Here is a 17,842-nt window from a genome sequence, read left to right as displayed (position 1 = left end):
ACACCGTTTAAGGGGAAATGCATCACTTGCTTAGGCATCTGTTCATGAAGGTGGATTTCAGATTGTAACAGCATCAGAACCAAATTTGTACACATTCTTCCATCGCATTTTCCATAACAAATGCTGAAGGCCTGTACATAACATGACCTTGTCAGAATCCAATATTCTCTTCAGAGAAGGCAACAAAGGCTTGGAATGATTCTCCTTCACTGTGGCTCAAGGATTGACTCAAGACCTTTTTCTTTCATGTGATTCACCTTGACAGTGAATAGAGGCTTTGTTTCGACGGCCGCCTCCTTTGACGCAAGTTTTGCTGCCACCTCAGAGCATTAACCACAGCTGGCTGCTAACAAAGGTCTAAAGGGTGGACGTGCAAGACGTCTCAATGCTGGTGAAACAGGAGGATGAGTCTTGACTGGCGGTGCAAGACATCTCAATACTGGTGAAACAGGAGGATGAGTCTTGACTGGCGGTGCAAGACGTCTCAATACTGGTGAAACAGGAGGACGAGTCTTGACTGGCGGTGCAAGACATCTCAATACTGGTGAAACAGGAGGATGAGTCTTGACTGGCGGTGCAAGACGTCTCAATACTGGTGAAACAGGAGGATGAGTCTTGACTGGCGGTGCAAGACATCTCAATACTGGTGAAACAGGAGGATGAGTCTTGACTGGCGGTGCAAGACGTCTCAATACTGGTGAAACAGGAGGATGAGTCTTGACTGGCGGTGCAAGACATCTCAATACTGGTGAAACAGGAGGATGAGTCTTGACTGGCGGTGCAAGACATCTCAATACTGGTGAAACAGGAGGACGAGTCTTGACTGGCGGTGCAAGACATCTCAATACTGGTGAAACAGGAGGATGAGTCTTGACTGGCGGTGCAAGACGTCTCAATACTGGTGAAACAGGAGGATGAATCTTGACTGGCGGTGCAAGACATCTCAATACTGGTGAAACAGGAGGACGAGTCTTGACTGGCGTTGCAAGACGTCTCAATACTGGTGAAACAGGAGGATGAGTCTTGACTGGCGGTGCAAGATGTCTCAATACTGATGAAACAGGAGGATGAGTCTTCACTGGCGTTGCAAGACGTCTAATTACTGATGAAACAGGAGGATGAGTCTTGACTGGCGGTGCAAGACGTCTTGACTGGCGGTGCAAGACGTCTCAATACTGGTGAAACAGGAGGATGAGTCTTGACTGGCGGTGCAAGACGTCTCAATACTGGTGAAACAGGAGGACGAGTCTTGACTGGCGTTGCAAGACGTCTAATTACTGATGAAACAGGAGGATGAGTCTTGACTGGCGGTGCAAGACGTCTTGACTGGCGGTGCAAGACGTCTCAATACTGGTGAAACAGCAGGATGAGTCTTGACTGGCGGTGCAAGACGTCTCAATACTGGTGAAACAGGAGGATGAGGCCATTGACTGGCAGTGCTACTGTGCCATCTCAATAGGACTCTTCTTTATGAGGCCATTGGCATGGTCATGAGCCCTTTGTAAGGCAGTGTCATGATGCTAGCCCTTTCAGTGAACTGGCTAGCAGAGATGTGAACAACCCCCCCCCCTCTCCTGTTAGGAAGGGAGGGGTGGGGCAGTTTTACGACTTTACAACCACGTCGTAAATTCCTTGCAGAGACTCTTGTCTGCCTGACCATGTAATATGGGAGAGTGGGTCACAGTAGAACAAAGGAACTCTCCCGCCAAATTCTACTACATCACAGAATTTGAGAATTGAACAATATTCTTATTCTGGAGAATGTGGAAACGGTCGGTGGAGAAGCCAGCTACGACCCGTTCTGTTTTGTTTCATGTTTGTGACCTCATGAAAGACAATACAGCCACATTACCCTAACTCTGCTTATACAGGTTCCTCAGTTATGAGGCTTGCATCTAATTATTGTATAAAATGAATGAGTGAAGATTAAACTATTTGATGTAAATGATGTAATGTGATATTTAGTCTTCTAAATGAGAGAATTGTTTTCATAAGTAAACTGATGCTCACTCAGCGGCCACGGCCAAGTGAATAGACATTGGTTGGAAATGATGAACCAACCCTTTTTCTACATTTCTATAAAAGCCCCCGTGATGAAAAGTCACCTTAGTTCCAAATAACGGGAGGACTTGTCCGCCACATTGAAAAGGGCTAATTCTAATTTCAACTCTACAGACCAGGAAACGTGAGAGCTTGCTCCACACGTGAAATGGTATGAAATCTGAACTATTGATCCCCTAAAAAAGTGCATACTAAACTAGCATATATCAGACTGCAGCTGAAAATATGCTCAAATCAAGTACGAGAACACTGACCGACGCGGACGAATCTCCGAATCTCTCAGACCACGTGAACCTCTCACACGACGACCCGGAAGATTCTACAAAGGACGAGGGCGACATCGACTGAGCAGACCAGAGCCTCACATCATCAGCTCAACTATCGAAGCCAGCTCCATGTAAATACAATGCATTGCTTTTTCGATTGAGCGATCATTAGTGGCATATGTATTTATGACATCAGTATTGAACAGACTCAAGCACACATCCACTCCAACTGTTTAGGCAGCCTACTGTAAAAAAAAACAACTAATAAAAACTCCATAGAACTAAACACAAATCCACACTGTTTCTGCACCAGATGGTCTCTTCCTTCAAATGTTACTTACCATTCCCAATCAGTATTAATTTAGATGGATTTAGCTAGGTAGCCTCCGTAGTGTTGCGAATACCGCTTCCTTGAGAGCTGCCAGGGGACTCGTTGGTTAGCAGACATAACCATGAAAGGTAATGAGCCCCAACGGAGCGCTTTATGCAAAACAAAGCATTTTTTTACAGTACCTCATCCAAATCTCTCTCTCTCTCCATCTCTCTGTCTCTGGCTGAGGATGGGCCTGTTTACCTTCTCAATTAGGCCTTGTAATTTGTCAGGGAGCTGTGACCAATGGGAAGGAAGACTAGTCCCAAGATGGAAGCTCATTTTGGGTGGAATAGCGCCAGTTTGTTTTCCTGGACCCAGATTAAGACTATTCCTGGACTTAAAAGCAATTTCAAAGGAGATTCCCTATAGAGTATTTCTATTTATTTATCCGGTACTAGGCTTTATCTGGGTCCAGGAAAACAGTCCATCAAGTTTAACAACCAAGCCCAAAAGTTTCAATTGAGAAATTAAATTGGTTTAACATGTTAAATTGCTTACTATTAACTACCGGTGTATGGAACAATATTCGATTTGGTTGGTTGAAAGCTGAATTTCAGGATGGACTTTTTCACACAGTAAACTGCTAACAACTGGACCTTTGACTGTGAAAACGCAGTGAAGAGGCAAGTGGGAACTCCAGGTCAAAGGACACCAGGCATCAAAGCAAGTCTTTATTGCTTCTAACAAGCCTGTAGTCAAGCATCTCCGTAAAGATGCTCCTGTTGTGTAGAGAGCACAGTTTCTCTACGTGAGAAGAGGTGCTGCAGCATGTAGCACCAGTTTGGATGCCGAGAGGACAGGAGAGAAAGTTAGGGCAAAGTTAGGCAGGGGCTTTAGGAAATATGGACTTCCGCATGTTCCAAAAGTTTTGGGATGAGAATGATTTGAGTGTATCCGTCACGGTGGAAGAGAGAGAGAGAGAGAGAGAGAGAGAGAGAGAGAGAGAGAGAGAGAGAGAGAGAGAGAGAGAGAGAGAGAGAGAGAGAGGAGACTGCACAAAAGCCTAGCTCAGTTGAGCGAGAGGCTCCCAAATGAATTTCCTTCCCAGAGCCCGTCAGATGTCAATGGGACTGAGAAATGTCAGGCGCTACAATCACACTGACACACACTGGATGCATCTCAAATGGCACCCTATTCCCTATATAGTGCAGTATTTTTGACCAGAGCCCTATGAGCCCTGGTCAATAGTAGTGTATTATATAGGGAATAGGGTGCCATTTAGGATGCAGATCCTGAGGCAGACAGGAAGGAAGCATTAGAGCAGGGGGATTTAGCCTCCCTCCTCCGGGCAAAAAGCAGCCTTCCGTAATTCACTCCTGAAAGATCCTTATCTAGGCTGCTATACCTGGCCTCCTTCCCACGTCTATGGGATCAGAGACTACATATCCCATTATCCCTGAGGTGCCAGACTATGCAACTACGTCCTCCAGTAAAAGTCACGCTGTCATCTTAAAGTTTGGTATGGATTAGTTAGGGGTAGTAAATAGAGCGTAGTACATGCAGGAGGAGGCGATCCTGGGTTCAGATAGTATTTGAAATAGTTCAAAAACTTTGAGCGTTTGCTCTTGCCTGCCAGAAGCAGGTTTATTATGTCAGGGCTCAATCAAGCTTAGATAAAATATTACAAATGATTTCAAATAGTATATAAACCCATGTCTGGAGGCGATATGAGTGAAAGTGGAGTCTGGGGGAAGACAGCACAGTGGACGGCACAGTGGACGGCACGGTGGACGGCACGGTGGACGGCACGGTGGACGGCACGGTGGACGGCACGGTGGACGGCACGGTGGACGACACGGTGGACGGCACGGTGGACGGCACGGTGGACGGCACGGTGGACGGCACGGTGGACGGCACGGTGGACGGCACGGTGGACGGCACGGTGGACGGCACGGTGGACGGCACGGTGGACGGCACGGTGGACGGCAGAGTGGACGGCACGGTGGACGACACGGTGGACGACACGGTGGACGGCACGGTGGACGGCACAGTGGACGGCAGAGTGGACGGCACAGTGGACGACACGGTGGAAGGCACGGTGGACGGCACGGTGGACGGCACGGTGGACGGCACGGTGGACGACACGGTGGACGACACGGTGGACGACACGGTGGACGACACAGTGGACGGCACAGTGGACGGCACAGTGGACGGCACAGTGGACAGCACAGTGGACAGTGTGGTCTGGACTGATGCGTTTGATTAGCTTAGATCTATCAGTCAGTTCACCTCCAGATCAAAGCTGACAGGCTGACAGCGAGATGAGAGTTAACGTGACGAGCGTAGAGGTTATACTGTATTCAGACCCGCCGCTTTGACGGTTGGAAAGTCCCAGATATGATCTGACTCTCTCCTCTGACTGCTACAGAGAACCTCCAACCCTCCAGGATACAAAACAACCGCTTGATGATCAAGTCTAGGAGCACAAAGGAAGACACACCAAGCAAAATCTGTTTCTTCCTCTTTGATAAATCAACGTTTACTCTGCTCAGACCCTTTCTCTTATTCTGTCCTCCTGTTCGCCTAACAGTCAAATGATGACAGTTACCATTATAGTCGGAACCACAAATGCATAACATATAATAATAATAATAATTGAACAGATAGGAAATTAAACATACTATCAAACCAAAGATTTGATTAGAAGCTTGAAAAAGTGCTGCATCCAGACCAGTGGATTCTGACAGTCTGATAATTGAATGAATCTGGGCGTCCACAGAGTAACCAGCAGAGTGCTGCCTCCAGACCAGTGGATTCTGACAGTCTGATAATTGAATGAATCTGGGCGTCCACAGAGTAACCAGCAGAGTACTGCCTCCAGACCAGTGGATTCTGACAGTCTGATAATTGAATGAATCTGGGCGTCCACAGAGTAACCAGCAGAGTACTGCCTCCAGACCAGTGGATTCTGACAGTCTGATAATTGAATGAATCTGGGCGTCCACAGAGTAACCAGCAGAGTACTGACTCCAGACCAGTGGATTCTGACAGTCTGATAATTGAATGAATCTGGGCGTCCACAGAGTAACCAGCAGAGTACTGCCTCCAATTTACAGACCTTCTCAAACTTCCAAGAACACATTCATTTAAGTCTTCTCAGAATCCCTATATCCACGCTGCGACATCACCTCATCACTTCTCTCCCCGCTGCTATGATTGCATGTCATCAAATCACAGCTTGACAGAATGAAATCAATGACATTTCTCTTGCGCCTGGTTTGCGACGGCAGCTTTCTGTCTGGGAGACGGGAGAGCGTGTCATTTCTGGCGAAGGGCATTCTCGTCTTACATTTACATCTGGGTAATTTAGCAGACGCTCTTATCCAGAGCGACTTACATTCAGTGCATTTAACAACCACATATCACAGTCACTGCTAGTAAAACCTTCCTTTAAAAACAGCAGCTATAGGTAAATTCAGTGCTAATATGAAAAGATATGAGAGAGAAACTGTGGGATTTGATCTGCAACGCACCATGTGGATGCAGCAGGCTTTTGCTTCAGCCCAGGCAGTAACACAAACTGATTCAACTAATCCTATTCTTCAATCAAGAAATCAGTTCCTCCCATTGGTTTCAATACAGTCTATAGGGTTGGAGAACTAGCTGTGGTCCAGAAACACAAGTAACGCTCCATGTGAAAGTTTCCCAAAGGTACAGATCCAGGATCAGCTTTCCCTCCCCAATCCTAGCCTTAATCGTTAGTGGAGAAAATGCAATAATGATCCACGATCATCAGCTAGGGGGAATTGCACCCTCCTCCACCAGTAACCCAAATAGTTGTGATGAAGCCACGCCCTTACCTGTCTGCGTCCCCGTGCACCTCCTTGACCACCCTCTGGGTGACCTCTAGCGACGTGTTCAGGTCAGGGGCGCGACCGACGTTCCGCGAGTATAGGTGAAGACCACCGTCTGTAAGGTACCTATAAAGAAGAAACTAAATCACTAAGCTGGGTTGTGTGCGTGACTGTGTGTATCGGGAGTGTGAGTGTGTGTGTGTATTGGGAGTGTGTGTGCGTGTGTGCATGCCCACGTGTGTGCGCACACATTTACAGGATTGTAATCAGAGACGGCTGATAGCACATGAAAGCACATTAGGTTTAAGCTAATTAGGATCATAATTCAGCTAATCACTTTTTCATCCCTAGGTGCTATACGTTTTGCTCCTACAGTAACTTAATCATAGTTAATGTGGATGGTTCGTTCGGGTGGTGTTCAATAAATCAATTTCATACATGAACAAATAGGATGGGAGAACTAATGCAGGGATAAGTTCCACATGGCACCCTATTCCCTTTATAGTGCACTACTTTATACCAGAGCCCTATGAGGCCTGGTCAAATGTAGTGCACTATATAGGGAATAAGGTGCAATCTGGGACTCCGATCATGTGGGTGTTGGGGAAGAGCACTTATCAGTGTTCACAGAGGAAGGTTAACGACTAACACAGTGATGTACAATAGATCTGGGGCTACTCTTTCTCACTGAGCGATGTGTCAGCCAGCTATTGAGAGTTGGTATGGAATGTACATGTATGGTGAATTCCTCCCGTCGCAGCTCAATAGCTGTGTGAATACCACAACTTCATCGCCCCTCATATGTTCTGCTGTCTCACCATTCTATTTGGAAGAATCGCTAAGCCCTTGGCAATAACTGTGATTTTTGTTTTCAATAACAGGATTGACCCTGAATGTGTGTGTGCCTGGGGGTGTTGGGAGAAGCAGAAGACACATTTACGTTCTAACCAACAGACAATATAGAATGGCGTAGTCGCTTACCCACTGGTGATGTCATCTGTCCTGACGTTCTTCCCCAGGATGTCTCCGTCGCTCATGTACCCTGCCACGTCCATCTCCAGCATCCCCTCCGGCCCTCCTCCCTTCTCCCCCTGCTCGGCCCCTCTCGCCCCTGCCGTCGCCGCTCGCCTCAGGGGGGCGCTGTACACAAACCGGGAGGAGTCCGAGTGACCGTACCGCCCAGTGGCGCCACCTGTGCTGGCACCCGTCCGAGGTGGTGGGACTGTGGTGTAGGTACTGGGCATAGAAGGGGCGTCGCCAGCTTGTAGGCGGGGGCTTGGGGCTGATTGGCCGAGGCGCCAGGAGGTCATGGGGGCGGAGCGACTGGTGATGCTCCGCCCGTTGACCTCTGTGGTCACTGTGCTGTCGAAGGTCGTCTCCAAGGTGCTGAAGAGGGCAGAGAGTTGGAGAGAGCAGAAAAGAGCGAGAGAGAGAGAGAGAGAGGAAAAGAGAGAGAGGAAAAGAGAGAGAGAGGGGGATTGTGAGAAAGAGAGCGTGATTAGGAAAGTTTCGGGACAGATCAGCTCAGCCCCCTGGCACAGCCACAGAGAGGATTTGAGCAGAGAGATCAATACTTTCAGCTCTGCTGACGCTTTACAAATATTCCCAATCTTTCCACCAGGGTGAGCTCTGGGGTGAAGTGCAAAACTGATCCAAGATTAGATCAGCATCTAGGGTCAACTTCACCCCAAGGTGACAGGAGTTTAGTTTGGAGAGACCCTGTTGAATGACCATACGGTGAACCCACAGCCAGCTCAACACACAGACCCAAATGTCCCTAAAAGATGTTCCTATTAGCATGTGCACCGTTGTATGAAGGACACGTTGCTCAGGCAGAAAGACTGGTAGTGTTGTTGCAACGAAGCAGTTTCCCTAAAATGGATGCCACTCGTTACCTCCACACACATCACCTACTGTAAGTGTGTGTTTGTGTGTGTATATGTGTGTGTCTAGCCTGCTATCTCGTAGCCTGACCTCCCTAAAGTTCTATTTCTTTCAGTGTTTTAAAGGGATAGTTCACTCAAAAACTATGCAAAACACAATCTCAGTTTTTGCTCTGTACTCAAAGTGCTCTATTTCACACACACACACACACACACACACACACACACACACACACACACACACACACACACACACACACACACACACACACACACACACACACACACACACACACACACACACACACACACACTGCTTGAGCTCTCTCTGGTGGAAAGATAACTACATTACAGTCATGTCTGGAGGTCATCTCCATCATTGGTGTATAATCCACAAATATCAATGTCCTAAAATCTACATGTTCCAATACATTCCATCCTATTCACACTATGGCTGTTTATATCTCATGATTTATAAAACAGGATATAAAACTTGATTTTAAAGAGATTCAAACTGTATCTAACAAGAGCCAAAGTAAAGATGCTGAGAGGAGCATAACAACAAGATGGATTGTGATGATCATTAGGGACAGATGACATCCATCTAAACCACTGTCTAACACTGAGACTGATCCATCTCTAACCACTGTCTAACACTGAGACTGATCCATCTCTAACCACTGTCTAACACTGAGACGGATCCATCTCTAACCACTGACTAACACTGAGACTGATCCATCTGTAACCACTGTCTAACACTGAGACTGATCCATCTCTAACCACTGACTAACACTGAGACGGATCCATCTCTAACCACTGACTAACACTGAGACTGATCCATCTTTAACCACTGTCTAACACTGAGACTGATCCATCTCTAACCACTGTCTAACACTAAGACTGATCCATCTCTAACCACTGACTAACTAACACTGAGACTGATCCATCTCTAACCACTGTCTAACACTGAGACTGATCCATCTCTAACCATTGACTAACACTGAGACTGATCCATCTCTAACCACTGTCTAACACTGAGACTGATCCATCTCTAACCACTGTCTAACACTGGGACTGATCCATCTCTAACCACTGTCTAACACTGAGACTGATCCATCTCTAACACTGAGACTGATCCTTCTCTAACCACTGTCTAACACTGAGACTGATCCATCTCTAACCACTGTCTAACACTGAGACTGATCCATCTCTAACCACTGACTAACACTGAGACTGATCCATCTCTAACCACTGTCTAACACTGAGACTGATCCATCTCTAACCACTGACTAACACTGAGACTGATCCTTCTCTAACCACTGTCTAACACTTAGACTGATCCATCTCTAACCACTGACTAACACTGAGACGGATCCATCTCTAACCACTGTCTAACACTGAGAATGATCCATCTCTAACCACTGTCTAACACTGAGACTGATCCATCTCTAACCACTGACTAACACTGAGACTGATCCATCTCTAACCACTGGGGATGTGTGAGGTCACAACCATATGAGTGTTGGTTTGTGAGTGAGTGTGTATGTGTGTGTGTGTGTGTGTGTGGTTGTATGAGGTTGTGTGTATGAGGTTGTGTGTGTGTATGTGTATGAGGTTCTCTGTGTGTGTGTTGTTCTGTGTGTGTGTGTGTGAGGTTGTGCGTGTGAGCTATCAGGAGCACACAGAGGCTGCAGCCATGTGATCCTAGCCGGGGAAGGAGATAGCTAGCAATGTCACAACCACAGTCACTCTGCATCACCATCAACCCCCGCTGAATTCTCCCCTTGGACACACCCACACCCACACACACACACACACACACACACACACACACACACACACACACACACACACACACACACACACAAAGCAGTTGACAGCGATGGTTAGTTAATATGGTGTAACGTTACAGCAGTGTGTCTCTATGGAACAATATGTTCTGTCGTATGTGGACAGAGAGAGAGAGATAGGGAGAAGTAATGTGTGTGTGTGTGTTTGGAGGAGAGAGGAGAGCTGTGACTGTAGCGTTCCAGACCTGGTTGCCAGATCCTGATCAGGTATCCATCAGGTATCCCCCATAGTGTTTGAGATAACCTGCTGTGGCGTGCCACTGAGCAGGTGTGTTTGATTATTCCTGTGCCAGTGCTGTGTGCAGGCAGGCAGGCAGGGTGTGGGAGCTCCATTGTCAGAGGGTCACCACTGCCCCCTATGGCACATGTTGGTACCGCAGCTCCAATAATGTAGTCTGAAGCGATTCTCTAAAGCCCTGTTTACACTTGGAGCTAACATGGGTCATGGGATCTGATCTTATCCACATCCTGATTGTGCCCACACTTTCAGAATGTTGTCTACACATGGTATTAAAATGTGTCTCTTATCTGTCCATTGTCTACGCATTGTGATAAGATTCCCTGGTGGCTCCTTGTAGGCAAATTATTTCACAGCTATTCTTTCAAAATAATATTTATTTATTTATTTTATGACACATATTGACTGCATTAGCCAATGGTGCCAGCTGTCAATGATTTTAGGATCAGGATGATTTACATGGTTTCACTGTCCAGATCCATCTACACTACAATAAGACACAATGCATGTCTGACTACCTCCTGAAGTGACCTATATCAGTGTCTAGGTGGGGCCTGACTACTTCCTGAAGTGATCTATATCAGTGTCTAGGTGGGGCCTGACTACCTCCTGAAGTGATCTATATCAGTGTCTAGGTGGGGTCTGACTACCTCCTGAAGTGATCTATATCAGTGTCTAGGTGGGGCCTGACTACCTCCTGAAGTGATCTATATCAGTGTCTAGGTGGGGTCTGACTACCTCCTGAAGTGATCTATATCAGTGTCTAGGTGGGGTCTGACTACCTCCTGAAGTGACCTATATCAGTGTCTAGGTGGGGCCTGACTACCTCCTGAAGTGATCTATATCAGTGTCTAGGTGGGGTCTGACTACCTCCTGAAGTGATCTATATCAGTGTCTAGGTGGGGTCTGACTACCTCCTGAAGTGATCTATATCAGTGTCTAGGTGGAGAGGCTGGTGGGGGATGGGCCCCAGGGCATGAGTCAGTCCACATACAGTAGTAGGTGACAGATCCCTCACATTTCCATGTATCTAATACACACACACACACACACACACACACACACACACACACACACACACACACACACACACACACACACACACACACACACACACACACACACACACACACACACACACACACACACAATCCTGTCTCCAGGAAGGTGGAAGACTGATATGGTGTCATCACGGAGGCTAACCCACAGTATGGGAGCGGCCCTCTTCCTCTCCAAACCCAGAAATCAATAGTCAGGATGAAACGGGGTGGAAACAGCACAGGAAGAATGGGGGGGGGGGCACAACCTTGATGTGTGTATCCACATTTACAGAGAATATTGTTTTCCCATCGTTGACCTGGAGTGCGCTGGATAAGGTAATATGAAGGACGGTAGAATAATGATCCTGCCTGTCTGGAGTATGTACTGCATGGACATGGATGGGAGAGCTTCATTCAATAGGTCTGCATTGGGCTGCCGCTGGTTGAAATGCATGGGGGTGTTGAGGTACAGCTGTATGTGCATTGGGCTGCCGCTGGTTGAAATGCATGGGGGTGTTGAGGTACAGCTGTATGTGCTGGTTGAAATGCATGGGGGTGTTGAGGTACAGCTGTATGTGCTGGTTGAAATGCATGGGGGTGTTGAGGTACAGCTGTATGTGCTGGTTGAAATGCATGGGGGTGTTGAGGTAGAGCTGTATGTGCTGGTTGAAATGCATGGGGGTGTTGAGGTAGAGCTGTATGTGCTGGTTGAAATGCATGGGGGTGTTGAGGTACAGCTGTATGTGCTGGTTGAAATGCATGGGGGTGTTGAGGTACAGCTGTATGTGCTGGTTGAAATGCATGGGGGTGTTGAGGTACAGCTGTATGTGCTGGTTGAAATGCATGGGGGTGTTGAGGTACAGCTGTATGTGCTGGTTGAAATGCATGGGGGTGTTGAGGTACAGCTGTATGTGCTGGTTGAAATGCATGGGGGTGTTGAGGTAGAGCTGTATGTGCTGGTTGAAATGCATGGGGGTGTTGAGGTAGAGCTGTATGTGCGGTGGGCGCCCAGGTTGACAGGTGTTACAGATCAATTGGTTTCACCACTGATGGCGTGAAGGAAATGAGTTTAGCCTGTGCAAGTCTACGTCCCAAATGGCACCCTATTCCCTACAGAGTGCACAGGGCTCTGGTCAAAGTAGTGCACTACAGGGAACAGGGTGCCATTTGAGACACTGCCTAAGCCTGCATCTGTGAGAAATCCCATGCTCTCCTCAGCACGGTGTATCTGCCCAGCAGATATCCAAACATCGTATAGCTGGGAATAATTGACTCTGCCTATAACGCTGTAAACACCAATTAAATAAACTAGACCGGGTAAAGCTAGTACATTTAAAATGTCATCCGAGGAGTCAGAATCCCATGGGACTAATACACAGCCACAGTGGAAAGGGATTTTTGGGGGCAATTGTTCTTTGCTTGCAATCTCGGGAATCGCCCTTGAAGAGCACAGCATCTCTTCATATGTGGAAAACATATTTCTCTTCAAATGTCAATCAATACTATTTTTTAAATTCCGTCTGGGTGTAGGTTGGACAGAGAATCAAACACGGGCTTTGATCGATACAGATTATCTGTGGTGGTGTGGCATGCAACGTCTGGGTCTTGGAGGAATGTGGAGGTTACTGTGAGGATTGTTAGTGTTGTGGTGGATGGCGCCCTGTTTCAAGCAGAGTTCAATTACAAACCGGGCGGGAGGCCCTGGGGCTGGGATTCACACGTTAGAATCAGCCATAGAGAACAACCAGTACATGAGTTAAAACAGAGAAACCACCACACAGAGAGGTCCTTTAAACGGGTTCTAACAGAGAAACCACCACACAGAGAGGTCCTTTAAATGGGTTCTAACAGAGAAACCACCACGCAGAGAGGTCCTTTAAATGGGTTATAACAGAGAACCCACCACACAGAGAGGTCCTTTAAACGGGTTCTAACAGAGAAACCACCACACAGAGAGGTCCTTTAAATGGGTTATAACAGAGAAACCACCACACAGAGAGGTCCTTTAAATGGGTTATAACAGAGAAACCACCACACAGAGAGGTCCTTTTAATGGGTTCTAACAGAGAAACCACCACACAGAGAGGTCTTTTAAATGGGTTATAACAGAGAAACCACCACACAGAGAGGTCCTTTTAATGGGTTCTAACAGAGAAACCACCACACAGAGAGGTCTTTTAAATGGGTTATAACAGAGAAACCACCACACAGAGAGGTCCTTTAAATGGGTTCTAACAGAGAAACCACCACGCAGAGAGGTCCTTTAAATGGGTTATAACAGAGAAACCACCACACAGAGAGGTCCTTTAAACGGGTTCTAACAGAGAAACCACCACACAGAGAGGTCCTTTAAATGGGTTATAACAGAGAAACCACCACACAGAGAGGTCCTTTAAATGGGTTATAACAGAGAAACCACCACACAGAGAGGTCTTTTAAATGGGTTATAACAGAGAAACCACCACACAGAGAGGTCCTTTTAATGGGTTCTAACAGAGAAACCACCACACAGAGAGGTCCTTTAAATGGGTTATAACAGAGAAACCACCACACAGAGAGGTCTTTTAAATGGGTTATAACAGAGAAACCACCACACAGAGAGGTCCTTTTAATGGGTTCTAACAGAGAAACCACCACACAGAGAGGTCCTTTAAATGGGTTATAACAGAGAAACCACCACACAGAGAGGTCCTTTAAATGGGTTCTAACAGAGAAACCACCACACAGAGAGGTCCTTTAAACGGGTTATAACAGAGAAACCACCACACAGAGAGGTCCTTTAAACGGGTTATAACAGAGAAACCACCACACAGAGAGGTCCTTTAAATGGGTTATAACAGAGAAACCACCACACAGAGAGGTCCTTTAAATGGGTTATAACAGAGAAACCACCACACAGAGAGGTCCTTTAAATGGGTTATAACAGAGAAACCACCACACAGAGAGGTCCTTTAAATGGGTTATAACAGAGAAACCACCACACAGAGAGGTCTTTTAAATGGGTTATAACAGAGAAACCACCACACAGAGAGGTCCTTTAAATGGGTTATAACAGAGAAACCACCACACAGAGAGGTCCTTTAAATGGGTTATAACAGAGAAACCACCACACAGAGAGGTCCTTTAAATGGGTTATAACAGAGAAACCACCACACAGAGAGGTCCTTTAAATGGGTTATAACAGAGAAACCACCACACAGAGAGGTCCTTTAAATGGGTTATAACAGAGAAACCACCACACAGAGAGGTCCTTTAAATGGGTTATAACAGAGAAACCACCACACAGAGAGGTCCTTTAAATGGGTTATAACAGAGAAACCACCACACAGAGAGGTCCATTAAATGGGTTATAACAGAGAAACCACCACACAGAGAGGTCCATTAAATGGGTTATAACAGAGAAACCACCACACAGAGAGGTCCTTTAAACGGTTATAACAGAGAAACCACCACACAGAGAGGTCCTTTAAATGGGTTATAACAGAGAAACCACCACACAGAGAGGTCCATTAAATGGGTTATAACAGAGAAACCACCACACAGAGAGGTCCTTTACATTTCTATACTATTCCTGACAGGATATCAGATTGATGACAAACACAGCCTCTCTATCAGCTGGACCAGATGGCCATGAAGTACGCACGCCATGGAAATGAAGCTCCAGTCAGAAAATAAAAAAGAAATCCCTCATATAAATAACAATCACGCACTGTGGGCCGGTTCTTCATGCAGCAGTGATTCATTACAATGGAGGTGAAAAACCTTCGCCCTGATTACCTCTTCACGGCAATTTCTGTGTGTGAAAGACCTTTTAATGGCTTGCCCATTCTCTAGTTACGAGCCCCATTGGAATTCCTGTCTGATACCCTCACTCTATTTACACTCATATATACTGTAGCAGACAGACTGACAGACGGGCAGACAGGCAGGCAGACAGGCAGACTGCAGACGGGCAGGCAGACAGACAGGCGGGCGGACAGACAGACAGGTGGGCGGACAGACAGGCAGACAGGCGGGCAGACAGGCGGACAGACAGGGGGGCAGACAGGCGGACAGACAGGGGGGCAGACAGACATGCGGGCGGACAGACAGGCAGGCGGACAGACAGGCGGGCGGACAGACAGGCGGGCAGACAGGCGGGCGGACAGACAGGCAGGCGGACAGACAGGCGGGCGGACAGACAGGCGGGCAGACAGGCGGGCGGACAGACAGGCGGACAGACAGGCGGCAGACAGGCGGGCGGACAGACAGGCAGGCGGACAGACAGGTGGGCGGACAGACAGGCGGGCAGACAGGCGGGCGGACAGACAGGCGGGCAGACAGACATGCGGGCGGACAGACAGGCAGGCGGACAGACAGGCGGGCGGACAGACAGGTGGGCGGACAGACAGGCGGGCAGACAGGCGGGCGGACAGACAGGCGGACAGACAGGCGGCAGACAGGCGGCAGACAGGCGGGCGGACAGACAGGTGGGCGGACAGACAGGCGGGCAGACAGGCGGGCAGACAGGCGGGCGGACAGACAGGGGGGCAGACAGGGGGGCAGACAGGGGGGCAGACAGGGGGGCAGACAGGTTTCTACATGACTGATGTTGAGGGTTTGATAATCCATGTTCCATGCTGGGTGTCCTCTCCTCATCACATCTCTAAGTGTCTCAATGGAATAACAGCAGTGGCCCCTGGGGGTCTAACTGGAGTCAATGTGCTAGAGAAACAATGGTGCTTTATTGATCAGCAGCACCACGCTCCTTTCTGGTGGCGGTGAGGGAACACGCGCTGCCATCTGTCACCGCTGTTCCGCCGCCTTGCCACCATTTCCCCCACAAATGGGTCATAAATATCAGAATAATCCATTGGAGAAGAGAGGAGTACAGCCCAGAGCCATGACAAAAACCCACGGTCATCATTATGACTCGCCGGAGATCAGCCAAGACATTCCTTTAATGCGAACAGGCTGCTGTTGTGACGGACCAGACATGATAGGTTGTGGTTTTCTGTCCCCCTCAAACACCATCAAAGTGTGCCAGTAGCGTGTAAGTACTTGATTAGAATATCTAGGAAATATCAAGATAGGGTAATTGGGGGGAAATCATAAAGAGTTTTGAGACTTCTGAGATACGGTATCTGACCTTTATATTCTGATCAAATCAGAATGTTTCATCTTAAAATAGAATGCCAGACAGTTTAAAACCCTGAAAACATCAGGAATCCTAAATAATAACTGACCTGGTGTTTAAGTTGAGGACCTGATATAATTATAATCATGTCAACTTTAGATTGAGGAACTGCAGAGAATGAAAAACAACATGTAATTGTACGAGGTCAACTATTTCAATTCCAGTCAATTCAGAAAGTAAACCAAATCCAATTCCAATTCAAAATTGTTGTAATTGAAAGCATTGAAAATAATTGGAATTTCAGTGTACTTCCTGAATTGTCTTGAATTGAAATGGAATTGACCCTAACCCTGAGCCCCACAGTGGACGTTCCCGAGCCCCTTACTCACCTGTGACTGATCTGCGTCCCCCGCAGACTGGACATGGTCTCCTCCAGGTTCTGCCGTAGGTCAGCAATGTTCTTCACTGTCCGCATGCGTCTCGTCTCGGGGTCTTCCCCTGTAATGCACAGAGAACCGGTTTATGAGAGATGTTGGGCTCTGTGGTGAAGTTTCCCTTAAGTACAGATCTAGGATCAGCTTCCTCTGTCCCAATTCTAACCTTAACCATTAGTGGGGAAAAAGCTAAACTGACCAAACATCAGTGTCTAGGGGCAACTTCATGTTACACCAGATGTGGGCTCCTGTAACATTCTGTTTCCTCAAGACGCCGCCATACATCAGCATCACCAACATCACCATGACAACGCACTCTGACAGGTAGCATGGGTACGCATTCCAAGATGCTGTGCCGACAGTTTGAACCCGTCTCAGCTGTCAGGATGGAATTGTCAACGAAACATGTTTTTAGTGGAAAAGGACATTTCTGCAGTCCTGCCATTTTCAACGGGAACATAGAAACCCACTGCTATGACACTGCATTCTCCATCTGTAAGATACAACCTATATTTTGCCTCAACAGCTAAATCTCAGATAGTCTTTCAATTTTAGTCAGTCCCATCGAAATGCATTTCATCTCAGTCCAGGACCTTTCCCCTGATTCCAGTTCAGCTCTGACTGTAACCATTTCATGTTTTATATACTTACAATAGTTTTATATAAGACTAATTCACAGTGAAGTGCCTGATGCCCATTCTACTGCAGTATATAAAACACATTCTACTGAAGTATATAAAACCCATTCTACTGAAGTATATTAAACCCATTCTACTGCAGTATATAA

The 17,842-nt window shown here is 47.2% G+C and overlaps 1 protein-coding gene across 1 annotated transcript in view; it reads right to left on the bottom strand.

Moving 5' to 3' along the window:
- The window catches only part of LOC120049162 (neuron navigator 3-like), a gene marked incomplete at its 5' end in the record, with an annotated part of 93,929 nt that extends 76,806 nt beyond the window's left edge, over window positions 1–17,123 (bottom strand). Inside the window, 3 exons of the mRNA XM_038995389.1 lie at window positions 6,501–6,620; window positions 7,476–7,880; window positions 17,011–17,123. Coding sequence (XP_038851317.1) covers window positions 6,501–6,620; window positions 7,476–7,880; window positions 17,011–17,123 — 638 coding nt within the window. The remainder of the gene's footprint in view (window positions 1–6,500; window positions 6,621–7,475; window positions 7,881–17,010) is intronic.
- Between the last annotated feature and the right edge of the window lie 719 nt (window positions 17,124–17,842).

Source organism: Salvelinus namaycush, chromosome 6 (genome assembly GCF_016432855.1).
Source record: "Salvelinus namaycush isolate Seneca chromosome 6, SaNama_1.0, whole genome shotgun sequence".
In the NCBI taxonomy this organism is placed as follows: Eukaryota; Metazoa; Chordata; class Actinopteri; order Salmoniformes; family Salmonidae; genus Salvelinus; species Salvelinus namaycush.
This window is presented reverse-complemented; position numbering and strand designations above follow the sequence as displayed.